Source organism: Protopterus annectens, chromosome 2.part1 (assembly GCF_019279795.1).
Source record: "Protopterus annectens isolate FY-2018-M chromosome 2.part1, PAN1.0, whole genome shotgun sequence".
In the NCBI taxonomy this organism is placed as follows: Eukaryota; Metazoa; Chordata; order Ceratodontiformes; family Protopteridae; genus Protopterus; species Protopterus annectens.
The window spans coordinates 748,446,811-748,461,624 of record NC_056729.1 but is presented as its reverse complement, the minus strand read 5'-3'; the positions used below and the strand labels follow the sequence as shown (position 1 = coordinate 748,461,624).

General features: G+C 40.1%; 1 protein-coding gene across 2 annotated transcripts in view; it reads left to right on the top strand.

The window, feature by feature from the left end:
- The window catches only part of FRG1 (FSHD region gene 1), a 466,841-nt gene that overhangs the window by 129,534 nt on the left and 322,493 nt on the right, over nucleotides 1-14,814 (top strand). For both annotated transcript variants that reach the window (XM_044062473.1, XM_044062472.1), the window contains exon 3: nucleotides 9,804-9,861. In XM_044062473.1, coding sequence (XP_043918408.1) covers nucleotides 9,804-9,861 — 58 coding nt within the window. The remainder of the gene's footprint in view (nucleotides 1-9,803; nucleotides 9,862-14,814) is intronic.

Below are 14,814 nucleotides of genomic sequence, written 5' to 3'. Positions count from 1 at the left end.
CATACACATGCTCTTTGATACACCTTCCCAATTGTATTAAATTGAATTCCTTGTACAATACAGTATAGTTGTTAAAGGGCATTTTAAATTTATTGTTTTGAACATTTTTCCAGTAAATGAAACAAAATGCACGCAACAATGACAAAACTACCCAATTCAGAACATTTCCAACATAAAAGTCTACCCAACCTTCTACAGTCCACCAGTATCAGTAAATATGCCCAAGCTCTATAGTAGTAAAAGTCATCTAAATAATTCCATATTAAAGAAATCTGTAACAATGAAGAGGTTGCTGCTAGCAAACAACTTTATATGTCATTGTTTATTCATGTACAAATAAAGTGCCCATTGCCCTTGAGGAATAAATTGTGCCTATGTTGCATGCATTAAAAAAAATGATAAGCTGGTAATATCGCAATAGGGAATGTATGGCAAACTGATAGCAGGTTCATAGTTACTACTCTAGGTATCTTCGCCAAAAAGGACTGCAGCATCCACCCCCTTTTACAACACAGTACAGTATTAGCAATGCATCTATCGACTGTGGGAGTAGTACCCACAGCCTTCTGCATCAAAAGCAAGTACACTACCTGTTGTGCTATTAACAATGCAAGCAGACTCAGAATAAGCAGCACTAAAGTTTTGTTCCCCTGCAGCTCTCAGCTCCTTGTAAAATCTACTCGACACGCAGTTGTATCTCTGAACTTTGCAGCACATGAAATCTGGAAAAAGGCGAAATTTATTGTGGGGGACAAAAGCCCAGAAACCAGGGACACATTTTAAACATTGCTTGTACAATGTTGGAAAGTTGCTAGAATAAAATGCTGTGTTACCACCATACATTTTACTGCCATGTCTTTAACCCAGGGGACCCTGTGCAAAACAGTCAGAGAAACATACCACTATGCCAAATCAGCTGTTTTGTGAAAGAGAGGAAAACAAACTTAAATGGCTACCATTTAGTGAATTCAGTTTTCACCATATCTGTCAACCTCTTAGCACAAAACACTTGCACAAAGCCAATAATGGAGGAATACAGCCCCCAAACATAGTCAGTGAATTCAGTTCTCACCATAGCTGTCAACCTCTTAGCAAAAAACATGTGGACAAAGCCAGTAATGGGGGGAATACAGCCCCCAAACATTCAGTGAATTCAGTTCTCACCATATATAGCTCTCAACCTTAGCACAAAATACGTGGACAAAGCCAATAATGGGGGAATACAGTCCCAAAAATAGGGACAAATTTCAAATATCCATGTTATAAACTTAGACAACTGCTAGAATAAACGGTTTTGTCTTACCATGTACTTTCTGAAGAATATGAAGTCTGAAATTCAAATGCCTGTTAAACATTTAATCAGGAGACTAGTCTGACTTGGAACAAAAGACAATTTTCAGTAAAGCAGGGAGAAACTCCAGACGCATCTTTTTAAGATGGGAAGACATGCAGACTACACACAGAAGGCACCCCAGCCAAGAATCAAACCAGAGAACCTGTAGCTGTCAGGCAGCAATGCTACCAGTGCACCACTGCACTACAGACTTTGCAAGGAAAAATGAAGAAATGGAAACCACAGATTTTATGAGGAACAGAACAAATATGAGGCAAAAATCTGCACATTTTTTTTTTTTTTTTACAAATGGTGGTGGATAGGGATTTCAGGTCCTTGCCACCTGCATCCAAGGTACAGGGCTCAGGCCTGAGTATCTCTACCCAACACTGTGTTCTCTCTAGCCACCAGTATATAGCAACTGGGGCATTACACACACAAAAATCAGGAACACAGGCGAAATTACAGGCATATGTTCAAAATAAGGGATACTTATACATAAATACTGATGTTACTTGCATACTATTATTATTAAAGGAATGTCTTGGAACATATGGCAGGAATGGCTAATTCTCAAGTTTCTTCACACATTACACATTTTATGCAAGTTTGAAGCAACATCAAGAATCTCTCTGGAATCATACTCGGCCAACAACCATGACTGTAAAGTGTATTGAAAACAAACTAAGTGAATATCCAGATTTCTAAAACTTTTAAACGATCTGATGAATAAAGGAATATCCGAGGGCTAGGTTTTAAAACAGGACTTGATCGATGAAAGGGGCAAGTGAGAATGTGGACTGCCATGACAGGGAACATGAGTGGACAGGGCGAGCTGGTAATTCTTAAGATTACAAGATTTTCGAACGGCCAAAGTAGGACACTTCCTATGGAAATAACACTTTTTTTGCTGAGCACCTTACAGATTTAGATACAATATAAATAGCTTATTTTTGCCATATCTGTACAGAACTGAAGTGTGAGGATTCAGCTGTGTGAAGTTTCATATGACTGAGACACACACACACACACACACACACACACCGCTCTGTGCACTTACCTGCAAAGTTCATCAAAAGCAGCAAGCTGTACAATCCATTCCTGCACCATCATCGCCGGCTGATAATCCATGCAATAGGCAAGCCTTCCCGCGAGAGCACCTAAGGCTCGTCCTATCTGTCCCGCGAGACCACCTGCCTGCGGACGTTGCAGTCCGATCCCCTTCCAGTCTATGCAGTTCTGACTGCATAGACTGCTGGGAAAATGGAGACGCGCATGTTGTCTTTGTAATCCGGACTGCTGGTGGAGACAGTCTGGATTCTGTGCGCATGCTCCAGACTGGTTCACCAGCAGTCCGAATATTGGAAATGCCGCGAGTGCACATGCGCGATGTTCCAGGACTCACTGTTATTTTATTTTTTTTTCTTTTGTTATTTTTATAATTTATTTTATTAAATTTGTCTTATTTTACAACTGGGAGGGCTGCAGTCCAATAGCACGAGCCGCCCCTGCATATTACCCAGCTTAAATACTCCCCCTAATTAACAATTTAAAGTGCTACATGCATTTTAAGTAATTTTTTAAAAAACAGACTATGAATTTTCCACCTCCATCCAATAATACAATAATAAATGACATATTAATATCCATCCTATTATTTCTAAATACAAAACAATATATATGTATGTATATGAACAATATAATTAATACATTAGTATAAAATATAGTAAATTTGTCTTTCTAAAAAACATATATATATATATATATATATATATCTACATATAACTATATATATATATATATATATATATATATATATATATATATATATGTATGTATATATATGTATAAATATATTCAACAACCACAGAAAACAATACCAAAAAATGTCCCAGGCCTAACTATATAACAGTACAACAAAACACAAAAAGAACCAAAAAGAACAATGAGAATACATTTTTATAAAAAGAACTCTGACCTCAACCTAAGTAACAAACTAATAGAATTAGGGTATTATTAAGACCAGGGTAGCACTGGCATTGGTTCTTAACTGCCACTTTAGTTCTTTTAATTCTAGAAAATCGTTTACTGGACCACCTCTCTCACCTGTACAAACTTGTTCTAATATGGTAAACTTAAATGTGTGTCCTTGATTTTCCGTAACATGAACTGCTAGAGCACTTTTTATTTCATTATGTAAGATGTCACAATTATGTTGGTACACCCTTGTCCTAATAGCATTGATGGTCTTGCCAATATAGAATCTTGGGCATTTGGTGCACAGAGCCAGGTACACCACTGCCTTTGTACTACAATTAAATTTCCCATACAAATTAATTTTACCATAATTTGGAAAAGACTGTATTTCCTTCCAGCATAAATTTGCATTGTCCACAATAGCCACATTTTTCCATATTCTCTCTTACATGGCTAATATTCGAACACCTCTCAATAATAGATTTAAAGGTGGCATCCCTATGATAAACTATTTTTGGCCTATTACCTACAATAGTAAGATGATGTTTGTTTATTTCCAATACATGCCAATTTCGATAAATGATTTCCTTACGTTCTTGAAAACCCTGATTATAGGTAAGGACTAAAGCATTTTTGAAGTCCGACCCAGCCGGTTTCTCCTGTCCCATGACCTGGTAGTCTGCTTTACCTAATAGGGGAACAAAAGGTACCTGCTGATCTTTTATTAATAACTTCCTAAAAAATATTATTTAAAACTTCTAACATTTTTTTTTTTTTTTTTTTTTTTTTTTTTTTTTTAAATAGTCCACCATCTGTTCCACAAATTCTATCTCCTCACTGATCATTCTCGCCAACCTAACAGACTGTCCCTTCACCAAGAATTTTTTCTGGTGTATAGGGTGCCAGCTATCAAAATGCAACAGGCTGTTAGAATAGATTGGGTTACTTTATATAGTTGTCTGAAAACACTTGTTAATCCTGTTCTTAATAATCAGAATATCCAAGTAACTAATTTGGTCAGAATTTATGGTAGATGTAAACTCTAAAAACCCAGTGGTTGTCTTTAGATAATCAAAAAAATTCCATCAACTCAATCTCATCTCCCTTCCAGAACACTATGATGTTATCCAGGTACCTCCCATAGAAAGTCCATTTTGAAGTGTAGGGACTGTTCAAAATAAATTAATTTTCCCAATATGCTAAAACAATATTGGCAAAAATAGGGGCGCATGCAGCGCCCATTGCCACCCCTTTTCTCTTGCTTAAATATTTTTCAAAAGTGATGACATTACTTTCCAACACCAATTCATCAGAGTTCTAATTGTTAGAATATTGTCATGATCAAGTTCAGAATACTGTAATATTGACCTGTAAAACCAATCCAGCCCCACATCATGTGGAAGAACTGAAAAAAAGATCTTTGATGTCTATAGTCATAAATATTAAATCGTCAGTGTACGTGTCTTTAGAAATTTTCATCAAAAGGTTCCAGGAATCTTTCAGTATCCACTTTTTCCCTTTCAACGCATTTTTAATGTGAGAATCAATGTAATTGGCAATAGTGTATGTCTTAGAGGCCCTTGCATCCACAATTGGTCTTAAGGGAGGATCACCTAAATCCTTGTGGATTTTAGGTATACCAAAAATAGTGGGGGTTCTGCTGTTTTTTGTCACTAGAAATTTATATTCATTTAATGTAATCTGGTTGTTCAAAACTAACTCGTGTAATGAAATGTCTATTTTTTTATATATAATATTTTTCTCATTTAAACATTTCACTGTAAGTATCCATGTATAACATTGAGCACATCTTGCTGATGTAATCAACACTATTCATAGGTTCGTACTAGGCTATCTGCCCAAGGGCATTTATAAGCCTAGCCCAGAGTTTTTGTGGCTTTCGCCACCCCTTTAGTTTGAAGAAAACTATGCCCATTGTTTTGCTGTGCCTCTGTCAAGCAGAGACACTGAGGTAATCCCTGGGGTATATCTGCGATCTCCCATCCATTGGTCAAGATTTCTCTTGAACATGGCCAGCGAGGTGCTCTGCCTCACATGTACCGGGATTTTGTTCCACAGCATAGGGAGTCTTTGGGTGATGAATCTGTCCCTCCAGCATGTCCTATTAATGACCGTGTCAAGGTTTTCTCCCGCCCTTGTAGTTCTGAGGGATCTAGATTTTTTGAGGTGAAGCATGTTCATCAAATCTGGGTTTGACATGGCCTTGTATGTCAGGCACAGGTCATCTCTGAGCAGTGTGTTGACTGAATAGAGCTGAAGTTCTTTCAGTCGGGCAGCATAAGACATATTTTTGAGACCCTTTATCCTTTTGGTGAGGAACTTTTGGGGCCTTTCCAGCTGCTGCAGGTGTCGGGTAAGATACATTCCGAATGGAGCATTGTACTTAATCATTGGTCTGATGAGTGATGAGTACAGGGGGACGATGACCTCCCTTGATCTAGATGTGAATCCCTTCATGATCAGGTGGGCAATGTAGAAGGTCTTCCTAACTACTTTAGCAACGTGAGTGTCAAACGATAGGTTACTGTCAACCTGAGTCCCCAGATCTCTGATAACTTCTTCTGTGCTCAGTGGATTGCCACCTATATGGTAGCTAGGGGTAACCTTGTTTTTCCCGAAAGGTATGACTATGCATTTCTTGGCGTTTAACTTTAGGCCATGGCTCTGGCACCAGTTATCCGTTTCTGTGAGACCCTTGTGAAGGATATCTGTGTCAGATGTGTTTTCGACTATGGCGCCCAGTTTGCAGTCATCTGCAAACTTTGTCAGCCATAACCCTCCTGTGTTTGCTTGTACTTCAGAAAAGTAGATGCCGAACAAGAGTGGGCCCAGGACTGAGCCCTGTGGGACCCCACTTGTGACAGGCTTTGAGTCTGACATGGCGCCAGCAACTCTGACCCTGTGGGTTCTGTCACTTAGCCAGTTTGCAACCCATCTTGTGATGTATGGGTTTACATTTAAGCTGATGAGTTTTTCGACGATACCCGAGTGGGGTATTGTGTCGAAAGCCTTTGCCAGGTCGAGGTAAGCTGTATGGACTGCCTTTCCCTCATCAATGGCCTTGGTGACTGTTTCGAAAAAGTCGACCAAGTTTAAAAGGCATGATCTGCCTTTGTCAAAGCCAAACTGGGTTGGATCCAAAGTCTGCAAGTTCCCTATGTCTTTATTTATGAGTTCCATTATGATCCTCTCCATGGCTTTGCAGATCAGGCTTGTCAAGCTGATGGGGCGGTAATTTAGAGGGTCGGTGGAGGCACCGCCTGCATGAAGTGGGAGCCCAGTTGCCGTGCGCCACTCCTCGGGTACGTAACCTGAGGTGAGGCTAAGATTAAACAACTGTCCTAACTGCGGGTTTAATTCCTCGTTGAGTTCGTGGAGCACACAGCCGGGGACGCCATCCGGTCCCATGGATGCTGTGTTTTTCGCCTTAGAGAGAGCAGTTCTCACCTGGGCGTTAGAGATGTTTGGGGGGCTACAATCCTCTGGTATAGATACCTCTCTTTTTGGGGGGGGGGGGGAGAAGTTTGCACTGAACCTGTCAGCCAGTATATTGGCAATGTCTGTAGGTTCAGTAATTTTCACATCATTTTGAACTAATTCTGAGCATATTTGGGAGTTTCCTCCCAGGTTTCTAACATAGCTAAAGAAGGCCTTATGATTGTGAGTCCTTAGCGATTTTTCTCTCAAAATTTGCCTTGGATGATTTTATGAGAGCTCTTAGTTTTTTACTTATAGTGATCAAAGGTGTCTTACCTTTTAAGGATTTTGCTATATCTTGTAGTAGCTTCCTCCTTTTGTTATAGAGCTTGTTTATGGCTGGGGTCCACCAGACTGGACGCTTGCCCTTGGTACGAAGAGTCTTTGTTTTGTTTGGGATTGCCTGATCCATGCAGTCTTGTAGGTGCTGGTAGAAGGCGTTTGTTTGATTACCAGGCCCCCTCCCTTATCCGGTTTCATGATTCTCAAGTTATTTCTATTACATACTTCCCTAAGTAGAGTAATTTCTTTAACACTAAGATTAGTTCCATTTTGGTATCTGTTAGCATTTAACAACTTTCTCACATCATGTTCACACAATTTCTCAAGAGATATACAACAGGGTTAAAAGTACTTTTCCTCTGACAAACAACATTATTAATACTTCTGACATTTTTGTCCTGGAAATAAAATTGTAAATTCAATTTTCTAGTATAAAGTTTCAGATTGATTAAGGTGTCATCCACCCTTGCTCCCCTACCCAGAACATAGGTCAATCCCTTGTCAAACAAATTGGCAACATTCCTATGTAAAACAACATCACTATAATTATAAACATTAAAATCACCATGGTCATTAGTCAGACTAACATATGGTGCATTCAATGTTTATTCCAGACATTGTTGTTGTGATACTGACCCTTCCCCCTCCCTCTCCCCTTATTGTAAGGGTACTGCTGACCATTGTAATAGTTCCCCCCTCTCTGATTCTTCAGTGTCTCGGGCCTCCTCAGAGGGGGGTATTCCAAAGGGTCAGGGCCATCATAAATGTCCTCACAGTCACCATTATTTTCCTGTCCTTTGCTTTGTTGAAAAGTTCCCAGTCTCTGTTGGCCCAAGGGGGGTGGCGGATATGCCCTACCCTCCTCATATTTTGCTTGTCCCTAGTCAGTTTGTTAAACTTTTTGTGCTTGAGATCACTGATGATAGAATCAATTTTATGAAAAATATTAAAATATTGTAACTTCTTTTGTTCAAAAAGCAGGTCAGTGTGAATTTTATTGCTCAAAACCTTAATTTCTTTATCAAGTTCACTAATTTGTCTATCATTGTCCCGAACAAGGCAACTCAACAGTTCACAACCTTGTTTATTAAGTAGCACCTCCAAACTCTGAATCCTACACATTTTGGTTTTGTGAAGGGTAGATCATGCCTACTCAACTTGGTCGACTTCTTTGAGTCAAGTCACCAGAGTTGTAGATGAAGGCAAGTTGGTTCATACAGTCTACCTTGATCTGGCCAAGGCCTTTGATACCATTCCCCACTCGGGAATCATAGAAAAACTCACTAAGCTAGGCATCAACCCCTGTATCAATAGGTAGGTTGCAAACTGGCTCACAGAACCCACAGTGTGAAAGTAGCTGACTCCAAGTCGGACTGCAGGCCAGTCACAAGTGGAGTCCCACAGGGTTTGGTCCTGAGTCCTCTCCTGTTTGGTATCTACTTCTCTGAAGTACAGGCCAATACGAACGGACTCTGGCTGACAAAGTTCGCAGACAATTGAAAGTTGGGAGCTATTATTAACTCCCCGAGTGATGGTGACATCCTACAGAAAGGCCTCACTGTTACCAACGACTGGTGCCAGAACCATGGCCTTAAGCTCAATGCCAAAAATGTGTCATCATCCCCCTTAGGAAAAACCCTGTTCCCTTGAATTACCACATCGATGGTAGTCCACTGAACACAGAAGGCGTTATAAGAGATCTGGGAACACAGGTTGACAGCAACCTCTCTTTTGACCACCACATTGCCACTGTGGTCAGAAAGTCCTATGTGGCACATCTCATTACTAAGGATTTTGCATCCATGAAGAAAGAGGTCATTGTCTCCCTCTACTCTTCCCTCATTAGGCCAGTCATCGAGTATAATGCCCCATTTGGCATGTACCTCACAAGACACCTGCAACAACTGGAGAGGCCTCAAAAGTACCTCACAAAGAGAATCCTAGGCCTTAAACACTTGTCCTATATGGACAGACTCAAAAAAAGCTCCAACTATTCTCTGTCTCATGTTGCCTACTTAGAGGCAATCTCTGCTTGACTTACAAAGCCATGTCTGACCCAGCTCTGTTAGAAATGGTACATCTAAAGAAATCCCAGTCCCTCCGCACCACACACTCCAGAGACCTCCACCTCATTACCACAATTTAACAGAACATGCTGGAGGGACAGGTTCATAACCCAGAGACTGCCCATGCTATGGAATAGACTTCCCATACATGTCAAGCAGAGCACCTCACTGACCCTCTTCAAGAGATAGCTTGATGAGTGGATGGGAAATAGAAAATTCACCCCAGGGATCACTCCAGTGGCTCTACTCGACAGAGGCACTGGGAAATAAGGTTGAGTGACAGACACATTGCCAGGGTAATTCTGTGAGCTAGGCTTGTAAAGGCTCCAGGGCCATTAGGCTAGTACACACCTATGAACCTATTAACCTATGTTGAGAAGGAACTGTAATTCTGTGTTAAAAGTTGAACTGTGACTGTAAATATTAACTCAGGCATATGCTGTTATTATAAGTACATAAGTACCTCTCATGGCTTTTAATCAATAAAGAATACTTTTATAATCTACTAGATTACATATTTAACATGACTTGTATTTAATTTCTGTTGTACATTTTTCTTTAACAGTTCTCTAGAGCTTTCTAAAATTCTGTACAGTTATGGCTTTTTTATCTGATTTCAGCAAAGCTTTCTTGTGTTTTTCTCACAGATGGTGATGGCCCTCATCCTCCAGAGCAGTTAACTGCTATTAAAGTATCTGAATCCAGGTAAGTCATAACACAGCAAAGGTTGTTGTGGTACACAGAGTAAAAATTTTATTCACTCCCTAAATCCATACTTATTTTTTCCTAACCAGTATGGAAATGCATGGCATGCTATTATACTACTTCTGTTTGCTCTTATTGCAAATCCAGTTCATGATGATTTAATATTGAATAACATTGAGGTTGCAGTTTGTTAAAGTTTAGTGCCTACAAGTAAACTGTCAAGAACTGAATATATGCGTCATTAAGTTAACACTCAAAGTAAAGAAACATTACAAAGTTTTATTGTTTCTGCTGCGGTATAAAAGAGTGGTCATACCAGGCACAGCTCATTTAATTCAACATCAGTTGTATTATTATGCAAGAAGAACACACTATTCATAATTTTCAGTACTTTACTCTGTAGTCAAAAAAAAAATTGAAAACGTATATACAATAAAATTGTGGTAAGCTCTTCATAACACATTAAATGAACAACTTCAGACAATTAAAACCAGGCATTAATTCAATTTAAATAACTCACTGTTCGCATCTCGTGTTTCAACGTTCATACTTCTTTTCCACTGTCAGACTTGTGTAGTGTTACGAGAAAAAATATGGTGAATCGGTTATTTTTTTCTTAGCTTTCTTTTTATATTTATTTATTGTTTGTATAGTAGGATGTTATAGAAGTGTATTTTAGTTGAGTTTATATTATGATACGAGTACTTTTTGGAGACTGAATTGTTTAGTTTGAGTAGGGGGGTAAAAGAAGTATCACATTGAAACAGGAGATGTGAACAGCAGGTTATTTAAACTGATTTGATGCCTGGATTTAATTGTGTTACAAACAAAAGTGCTTGCCACAATTTTATTGTATATACATTTTTAATTTTGTGTTTTGACTACAGAGTAAAGTATTGAAAATTAGGAATAGAATATGGAGCAGTTTGTCGTTTCATCAGTTTGTCTTGGTTCGTTTATCATTTTTTGATCAGTTGTATTATGTTAAATAGCTGCCTTACCTTTCATAATTAATTTCTGTTTTAGGAGTAGTGTTTTAAGGAATGGCCATGATATACATAAGACCTGTTATTTTTCCAGTTACAAGATTTATAATTCACAGTGTTAACTGCACCATCTAAAATATTTGAAGATAGGTTATGTTCTGTTTCAGCTGCAGTTCAGTTCGTATTAAATTTTTTTTTTTTTCTTTTCTGAAAGAGTATAATAGAGAAAGGAAGGGAATACTTGGCCAGTGAGGGTAAGGGGGCCCACAGGCAGGTGAATATTTTATTTTTCTATATTCTTTTTCTTCATGTCATTGTCTTGTACTTTTATCCAGCCTGAACCTAAAAATGGTCCATATGAGTCAGCATTATACCCTGGTTAACAAATACGAAAACTGGACCGATCAAAGTTTTATTTATTTACTTATTAGCATGACTATGTAGTAGTACTGACAGTCTTAATAAGTGTTAATAAGGAATTCTGCTATGGTAGCTTGTTCTACTTCTCACCCCATTTATTTTACAGGACCCATTTAGCCTTTCATTGTAGCTAAAAAAAAAAAAAAAAAAAAAAAGTACCAAGCGATACACCACCATGAAATCAGCCTTTTCAACCAGCGCAGAAAAAATGCTGGTCATATGTAAATAAAATTACTGGAAGACAAACAAGGAATTCAGACACTTGCATCATCTTCAATCCCCTTTTTCCTATGAACTACATGGAGTTGGGGTGTCATGTTAACTGTCGCCATCTCCCTCAATCCATTACCACACTCCTGCCTTCTTTAACACTCATGCCTGACTGTCACAGATCTTATCTCGCACATTCCAGCCACCTCTTTTTTGGACACCCCTGTTTCCTCTTACCTTCTTCTTGTCTGTCCCAAATCATCTTCACCAGATTGTCATCTTCTTTACTGCACGTGTGTTCAAACCACTGTAGTTTGTCCTTTTTTTATCTTTTCTGCAATTAAAGCTACTTTGGCTTCTGTACTTGTGTCCTCATTTCTTTGTCTGTCCCACAGTGTGCATCTTATCACCCTTCTCAGGCACTTCATTTTCATCACCTCTAGCTTCCTCATTTGCTCAACCTTTACTGTCCAGGTTTCTGTACCATACAGTAGTACTAGTTGCACCACTGTCTTGTATACCTTACTTTTAAGCTTCTTTGGCATTCTTCTGTCATTCACTACACCTGACACTCTGTGCCAGTTGGCTTCAGCCCTTCTGATTCTAGGTTTTACCTCTTCATTCAGACTTCCCTTCTACTCGTCCACCCCTCCCAGATACTTGAAGATATTAACCTCTTCCACTATCTTCCCTTCTATCTTAATTCTCAGCTTCTTCTATTTCCCCAATTTGCTGCCATTACCACTGTCTTATCTGTACTTAGTTTCATCCCATGTGCCCTCAGTTTTGTATTCCATTCTCTTATCCTTTGCTGAAGTTCTTGTTCAGTGTCTGCCTAAAATGCCACATCATCTGCACATGTGGCCAAATCACCATAATATGTTCTTTCTTGGCTAATTCACCCAGCTTACTACCCCTCTCTATTGTTCTCCTGAATTTCCCGCTGTTATAGTTGATGTAGAAAACATATTTAATAAAATTTCAGCAGCAACCCACAAGGCTCACATGACCTGCATCCATGGTTTCATAAACCTTGTACAGAACATACTACATGCCCTGTAAAACATTTATAACCTTTGCTTCTGTCACAATACTTTCCCTAAAATTTAGGGGGGGGGGGGTTGAACCTAAGTTAAAGATTACAAACTCTTGCTCATATCTTAGACTCTAATCACAGTAGTGGCTAAGCACTCTTGTTCTTGAATCGGCATGGATTTGGGCTAACAGGAACACCATGACAGCCATCTATACACTAACAGATGATGTACTGATGGCCATGGACAATGCCAGCTCGCTGAAGTTGTATTCATTGATCTAAGCAAAGCTTTTGATATGGTTGACCCACCATCTCCTCCAAATTGTGCTCCTGACCCATGGTCTAAGAGCAAAGCTAATGGCTCCTTAACTTTCCTTCACACCACACATTCTGTATAAAAATAGGCTCCTCCTCCTCCTCATTCAAAGCCTGTATACCAAATGGTGGTCCCCAGGGATCAATTCTGTCACACTTGCTTTTTTCTATTTATATTAACAGTATGTCTTCAGACATACCTCTTTTCCCGTCGTTCTCTTTGCAGATAGCTTAGTGATCTACTGAGTCATTAATCCCCGTAACATTAAAATTGTACTGCAAGACCTTTTATCTCGTCACCTGCCTGAATTCCAGGGAACTGCTACTACTGACCCCCAGAAAGCTAGTGTTATGCTATTTGGATTGCTATAAAAGTTAAGTCCTCTTCATTCAGTTTCACAATTTTTAACATCTTTATTAAATGATTATTCAAAACTTACTCACGCAAACATTAATAGAAAAAACATATTAACATTGTTTTCTTTTACATGTATGATGTCCTTCATGGATGCATCTGCAGTCATAACAAATGGGTTGTCCTGTCGTCAGGCAGCCCTTCGGTCGGCCGGATTCCAAAGTCTGGGTCCGGCTTCGGCTGATGTCGCACTTCACCCGATGTCATCTCTGCTGGTCTTCGGGTATAAAGGCATCAGCCAACGCCATTTTCCTCAGTCTTTCTTGCCGCGTGGCACCCGAAGCAGAAGCTGTTCGCAAGTGCCGGTCGGTCAGATCCAGAGATTACTACTACCGAATACTACTTCGAAGACTTCTAAAAAGCTAAGTACCTCGTTGGGGACTCTTTCTTGCCTCAGCCGATGTCAGAAAAAGTCAATAACTGTTTAACTTGTGGGAAACAAATACCTCATAAAGATTTCCACTCTGTCTGCCTTGCTTAGGCCCAGACCACGACGTAGCAGCCTGTTCGGCCTGTGCTTCCTTCAACCGACGAACGCTTAGGCGTCGGTCGGAGTTTGCTGAACAGTTTTTCGGCTCAGATTTTGCGTACATTATGCCGTCGGATCCTCCGACTACCCAAATTGTTAAAAAACGCAAAGAAAAAGACCGACACTCGCGGTCCGCGGTTTCGGACGAAACCACGGTTAAGCAAGCCGCGAGTGTCTCGGTTTCGGCTGAAACCGAGAAAACTGGTCAATCTTCAGCCGAATCCATGACTACTACTGAGGCTCCTGCTACCTTACCTGAATCGGCCTCAGAAATTTTGCCTACAACTGTGGTTCCTAGTGATTTATCAGACACCATCCCTTTGGATGTCTCTACCCCAGCACGTGGTGCTGCTAGGCCTCCTGCAGCCATGTCTATTAAGGCCTTTGCCAGGGCTAAAGCAGCCAAATCTGCTAAATCAGTGCCTGTTAAGCCCCCCTCACACAGGCCCACTTCTAGTTCACAAATGCTTACTCTGGCAGAAGATTTAATATCCTTAATTAGGGGATCCCAATCTCACCCAGACAGGGCCTCTCAGCCCCCAGAAAAGAGACCTAGAGCAGAGCCCCCCGAGCCAGTGTCCTCTGATGATTCTGCGGATGACTCAGACATTACAGACCAGCCAGAGGCTCCTTTTTCTACTTATGAAGATTCCGATGCTGAAGAATCCATTCCAGCTGCCTCTCCACCAGAGGAATTTTCCTTTGGGGAAACCTTACATGCCATGAGAGAACAATTCCAATGGCAGGGACAAGATTTCTCAGATTCAAGAAAAAGGCTTAGGACTTTTCTGCACTTACCACAACATAGGCCCTTAGCTATACCTCCTGTACTGCCTGTTGTGGATGATGCATTTAATGATGTCTGCGCTGCTCCTGATTCTTTACCTCCAGCCCCTGCCAAACCAGATAGATTTTACAGGGTGCCAGACACTCATCACCACCTATACAAGGCCCCACTTGCAGACCACGAAACTATATCCCAGGGGCCAAAGGCAGTAGCCCCGACCACAGCAAAAAAAACCTATTCCTTCTGAAAGGGAAT